The 6635-nt window shown below is 31.4% G+C and overlaps 1 protein-coding gene across 1 annotated transcript in view; it reads left to right on the forward strand.

Moving 5' to 3' along the window:
- LOC18040764 (cilia- and flagella-associated protein 20) overlaps positions 1 to 1724 on the forward strand; it is a 3189-nt gene extending 1465 nt beyond the window's left edge. Inside the window, exons 4-6 of the mRNA XM_006432341.2 lie at positions 103 to 344; positions 1110 to 1346; positions 1438 to 1724. Of these exons, the coding sequence (XP_006432404.2) occupies positions 103 to 344; positions 1110 to 1346; positions 1438 to 1446 (488 nt within the window). The 3' untranslated portion in view covers positions 1447 to 1724. The remainder of the gene's footprint in view (positions 1 to 102; positions 345 to 1109; positions 1347 to 1437) is intronic.
- The last annotated feature ends 4911 nt before the right edge of the window (positions 1725 to 6635 follow it).

Below are 6635 nucleotides of genomic sequence, written 5' to 3' on the forward strand. Positions count from 1 at the left end.
TTAGAAGCACCTCCATTTCTCCACACTAGTCCTGTTGCAGTCTATTTGTTTTTAATTTTAATCCAATGCTTTAGACATATAATTTGTTCTGAGTTTCTGCAGTTGTCGATGGTCATGTGAAACGACCTCACGATGAAGACATACAGTCCAATGTACTCGAAATAGTTGGGCCAAATGTACAATCTACATACATTACATGCCCCATAGACCCAGCAGCAACTCTTGGTATAAAACTCCCATTTTTGGTTATGATTGTCAAGAACCTGAAGAAATATTTCACATTTGAGATTCAAGTACTGGATGATAAAAATGTCCGTCGGCGTTTTCGAGCTTCTAACTTCCAAGTGTGTAAGTTTGCCCTTGTTTTATTGATGTTGGTTGTTTTGAAATTATTATTTCTTTTCTGTTAATTTGTTACGTAATAGGTGTATGAAGAAATTCTTCTTGAAATAGTGAAACTAATCAATATTGCTGAAGTTTATTGGCTAAATTTAGAATTATGAAAAATATGTGAGAGATTATTCATGTATTATTGTGGCTTTTTTAGCTAAGTTTGGTTTTCTATTCATTTTATGATTCTCAATTCCTCTTCCATTTGATCTGCTTGGTGGAAAATCTATGATATCTTCTAAAGTGTTATGAAATGACTATTGATTTTTTTTTTTTTTAATATTCATTTCTTGTGATGCAGTTTTGAAGTTGAACTAGTATTGGTTTTGGCATTTGGTAGAAAAAGGGGATAGTTCCAGTTTTGATGTTAAAGTTAGTGTAGGCATTTGGTAGTGAGCTCTGTCATTAGACAGTTTGGTGACGTTGGGGAAGAAACTATGGTATTGAGCTTCATTAATATTGTCTTTCTATTTGCTCAAGACAGTAATGATATGGATTTCTCTAGCCCTCTTTTGTGTTCTTCATTCGGAAATATGAAGGATAGATGAGAGTGTGAGACTGTCCAGAACTGTTTTCTTTAACAGTTGAAGATTCTGTGATGCGAGTTAGATGTGTGACCTTATATTTTATTTTTCCTTAATGGCTATAGATGTTGACATGACAATCCAGGTTTCAAGTATTTTTGTAAATTTGTTATTATTTTTTTTTCAATTTTACAGGCTGTTACACGGGTGAAGCCATATATCTGCACCATGCCACTGAGGTTGGATGATGGCTGGAATCAGATCCAGTTGAACCTGGCTGATTTTACCAGGAGAGCATATGGAACCAACTACGTTGAAACTTTACGAGTTCAGGTTCATGCAAACTGTCGCCTCAGAAGGATATATTTCTCGGATCGCCTGTACTCGGAAGAAGAACTCCCACCGGAATTTAAGCTGTACCTTCCAATGCAGGTAAGAATGACCGTGTCATGTTAGGTAATTGTAGCTTTGTCGTTCTTGGACGGTTCTTATTCTCTGTCTGATAATTTTTTTTTTACTGCAGAAAACATAACTTTCAAGGGAGGAGAGCTTCACACGTGCAATTATCGTGAAATAGCTGGGTTTTCAGATTCTATATGCTATATGCTATTCTTAGTAGCTGACTCAGTTTTATCTGAGTTGTTTTGTAAGATTTTATGATATGAAAAGAAGGAACTAAAAATATCTAGAATTGATCGATCTAGCAGTAGCAGATGACTAGATGTGGTTTAGCTGTTCGTTCGCGAACTTTCAGTGTGTATTAATACTAAGGATCGCTTGCTCTTTTATGCTATCAGTTGAGCTTGTTCATCTCTCTTTCTTATTGTGTGGTTGGAGAACATTAGATGAGCCTCAGCAGATAGGTTGGAAATTATTATTATTATTTTTTTAAATATTGACGAGGCCTGTTTTTGGAGCCAGAATTTTGAAGGCCTTTTGCAACCTCAAAACCGCAAGTCCTGATAATGCAATGCAGTCCCACGCATTTTCATTGTTTTAATTTTAAAATACATTATGAAACTCCTTTCAGATCTCAGAGAAGAATATCATTTTCATCCTCAAGAATGATTATACAGAATAAAATGTACATGCTTAGTACCATGAAGCACCTGATGATTCTAGGCAGAAAACTTCTTGCAATACCTTTTTTTTTTAAAATAAATTTATCATCATCTAACTAATTAAGTTTTTCTAGAGATAGCAAACGGGCCTACCGTGTCAGCACAACGTATCAAAGTAAGAATCACGACAGAACGGGCCATGCCATGTCGTCGAGTCATGTTGTGGGCCATGCTAAAAAAAAGCACAACAATCTTTTTTCATTTCTTCAAAAGAGGGCGTACTTAGCGTATTTTTTCTAAACTCGTGTACTTGGCGTATTTTTTTTTAATTTATATATATTTTTTAGATCCACGTGTCTTTAGTCAAATTCAGTAGTAAGAGAATATAATACTAACCAGTCAGTTAGAGCTTATAGTATTATAATTCTTAATAATAATAATGATAGTAATAATAATAATAAAAAGAAGAAGTTTCTTTAGGGTTTACTTTTAATTGTTAACTTGTACTTATATAGAATCATAGATCATAAACCATAATAACATTAATATTATAAGTTTCAAATTAAAATATAACATTTAACATTTCATTAATACAACCATATTCTTTAATTTCACAACTATGAAGTATCGATTACGAAATATTGAAATATCATTACGAAAATATTAATTACGACAAATCACAACTATTAACTATTGATTATTAATTTCAAAATAATGATTATTAATCACAACTATGGTAAACAAATAAGATTAATGTTGTCTCGGTGGTGAGTTAAATAAGTTAGACACATGCCGACGTAAACCCATTGTGCCAAAGATAACTAAATAGATAATTTCTTGATGATAATAGTTACACTCGAAGATAATCCGTTTGTAAGGACAATAAAAGCGATTCTCTATAATTTCCTCACTTCTGGTTGTAAACGGTTGAAAAAGTTTATTTAGACGACGTTGCTTCACTGATTTAGTCTTGTATTGTTGTTGTTTTGTTGAGGATCTACTGTATCGACATCGTGTTTATTACTAATAATGATCACATATACTCACCAATACACTACGACACTTTAGGTAGAAAATATTTAGTGAAATATTAAAAATTGTGTTGCAGTTTTGTGCAGCCGTGACATGGTGCGGGGAAGCAAGAGGTTGGTAGGAAAAATCTATTAGATAAATAAAAGAATAAAAGAAATGAAGAATATAAAATAGTATTGAATTGTCCAAACAATTTGATTGATTTCACTACTCGAGTACTCACAATTTCCAATTCCAAATCGCGTTGTTTCCATAATTGCATGCAATTGTCAAATTTCACAAACTAAAAAGGGGAAATTATTTTGACTACAGAATTTACATAGCCATGCACCGATCAAAAAATAAATTTCTTTGATGATTTAATATTAAATTTTTTTTTGAATTGATTTGAATACTCATCCAATGGACGAAAGAACTTAAAAATAAAAGTAAAAAATGAATAAATGCAATGGCTAACTTTACAATCTTCCAGGAAGCTCTATGCCTCTACTAAAATGTGTCAGTTAAAAATTGTCTGTTATTTATTTTTGCTTTTTTTACTCTATTGAAATAATTTAATAATTTTTAATTTTCATCTCAATTTCAACTTATTAACTTTCTTCGTGAACCCAATCTCCTCTTAACTCTCTTACAATCCCAGGCAACTTTTTCGTTTTACTCAAATCTCAAACAAAAGTGAAATGACATTCAATTGCTTTCTCTCTCACTTGACTCACTTCTTGCTCATTCATTTTTTTTTTACCCGCACAAACACATCATAGGTAGGGGTGGGCACGGTTCGGTCCGGTTCGGTTCGGATCGAAATTAAGCAGAATCGATTTAAATCAGTTATTTTATAAAAAGAACCAAATAAGAACCGAACTCAATAAAAACCGAACATAAACGTATCTTTTCGGATCGGTTCGGCTCGGTTCGATTTTTTCGGTTTTGGACCTATTTTGAATTTCTAAATTTTTAGCCCATTAGGCCTCATGAATGTAATAATTTTTTTCAACAATTAATTTATCCTAATTTCATTACAAATATTAACAATAAATACAAACTATTCAAAACACATTTGGTCACTAATATCTTACTAACTACTAATAAGGTACTTACAAAATATGAAATATTAAGATTTCAAAATACATAATCAAACTCCAATACTCTATCTACATAAACATAATGTTGTAAAGATAAATAAAAATAACAACAATTAAAACTTACAACACAAAATAAAAAGAAAATTTGGAAACAAACACCAACAACAATTTTTAAATATATATATACCCGTAATCGTGTGTGTGCATGCCTATTTTAGTTATATTACGCAACCAATTAAAATTTAACACGTGTCAATTTAAATAAAATTCTAAGAATAACCCGATTTTTCGGTTCAGCTGAGTGAACCGAATACCGAACCTGCATTTCAGGTTTTTTTACAAACCATATATTTCGGTTTTTTTTTTAAATTAAAATCGGTCTGAACGGAACGGTTCGGATCGGTTCGGTTCGGTTTTCTCTAGTGCATGGTTTTTTCGCCCACCCCTAATCATAGGCACTTATATTTACAAAAAAAAAATTTACTCACTCTTAGGACAATTGCATGGGAAGATATTTTGAGTTGGATGATAATTTTAATCTTATTGAAGAGGGATAGGATGTTCTAGATGAAGAAATTGTTGCATTAAAACTAGAACTAGATAATATATTTAATGTCTCACCATAGCTATCTCCTCCTACTTCTTAAGTAAGTCATAGTGGTTCTACTTCTAAAACATTCGGTTCTTCTTCTACCATGAATACCAAACTGTTGGAGAAAATTCAGTTTTTTTAAAAAACTTTTAAGATCGATCTCATATAATACATAGAAATTCGTAATTTAAAAAATAATACATTGACAATCCGATTTGGCTTTTTTGCTGAGTTAATCTAGGCTCTCAGATCACGATCCGTTACCACCACATTTGTTAGATTACGATCCGTCACCAATGATCTTCCAGGTTATGACTCAGGTTTGATCTGCACTTGACGTGTGAGTGCCTTTATCACCACTGAAAGCAACTAGCAGGAGATAATTTTTCTCTCAAAATTGGAGATAATTTTTTTTTCTTTGATCTGTATTATTAGGCTTCTTTTTTCTTTTGGGAGAAAATAAGCTCTTTTATATCTTTATCTAGTGTAAACCCTAGACTTCATATTTTTATATTTAATTCTATTAAATCAAATTTGATTTAAATTAAAAAATAATAAAACCAAAACTAATGTTACTTATTGTCATAGGGGCCCACCTTATAAAATAACACAAGGCCCCTTAGACAAAAGCACATTATATAAAGCCTTCCACTAAATAATATATTTAGTTTTTAACCTAAATACCTAGTTATCTTGTTTATTAATCCAGTATCGGCGCAGTCAATTAAATGAGCTAACATGAGAATCATATGGGTACATACAATAGTGGCTAAAATAATTAGGTCTGTAATTAAACTAGTCCAATTATTTAATTTCAAATCTACTCCACTAAAAGATTAGAATTGACCTCCATAATTGTATGCTATCTAGGATACTGTTCTCGAATAATAGTTCGACCTATGCCACATTAATTTCTTTACTGCATAATCCTTTATATTACATCGTTAATTAAATCGATATCTCAACTGTCCAATCGATTTAATTACATCTTATTCCTTGATACTTACTGGTTTTCTCTAATGATAATTTTCAACATACTAAATATGTTGACACACTCTAGCCAGAGAATTCTATGATCAAGTGCCGAAAACTCATCAAGAGATGTGTTGTACAAATTCTATATTGTTAATCTATAACTTCAATACTCATAATTGCTCCCACCAAGATACCGGGTAATCTTGACCACAAGTGTGTGTCATGCCCATTGGTAACTCAAATGGAATAACAATTACAATCATGAAATCATAACTAACTCAAGATTAAGATTACAGTAAAATCAATGCCTGTGAGATTTAATAAGTCTGATAGTTATTTCAAGTTAATTAAATCTCATATGTGATCCTTTTCAATGTAGTCGTACTACATCAATAAATTTATTGAATGATTTGTCTTAATCATGTATGATTAAGATGTAAATAAATTCATACATGATTAAGACAAATCATTCAATAAATTTATTATAGTCTATACCTAAATAAAGTGCCCAACTTTATTTATTAACTGCGAACATAATTTATTTAATCATAAGATAATTTGTATTTATGTCTTCTGTGAATCCACATGGTGATCACATAAATACATATAATATGATTAAATGAACTTTACTCAAAATATTAATGCAACTAAGATACTTGAATAAAATACCTCATTTATTTTATTAATTAGAAAAATTATTTATTACAATTAAATAAACACATATACTTTTAAAGATAATATTTTTCCAACAATCTCCCACTTGCTCTCAAAGCATATTTGGCATCTCGCGTATGCCCATGGATTCTAAGTGCAAGTTAAAAGGTTTCCTAGGTATGGCTTTAGTAAAAGGATCTGCCAAGTTTTGCTGTAACGCAATCTGAGTAACCTCTACATCACGTCTCCGCATTATATCCCTTATGAAGTGATACTTCCTCTCAATATGTTTTTGTTTCTTGTGGTTCCTTAGATTGAGCTACTA

This window comes from Citrus clementina, unplaced genomic scaffold, assembly GCF_000493195.1.
Source record: "Citrus clementina cultivar Clemenules unplaced genomic scaffold, Citrus_clementina_v1.0 scaffold_5, whole genome shotgun sequence".
Lineage (NCBI taxonomy): Eukaryota > Viridiplantae > Streptophyta > Magnoliopsida > Sapindales > Rutaceae > Citrus > Citrus x clementina.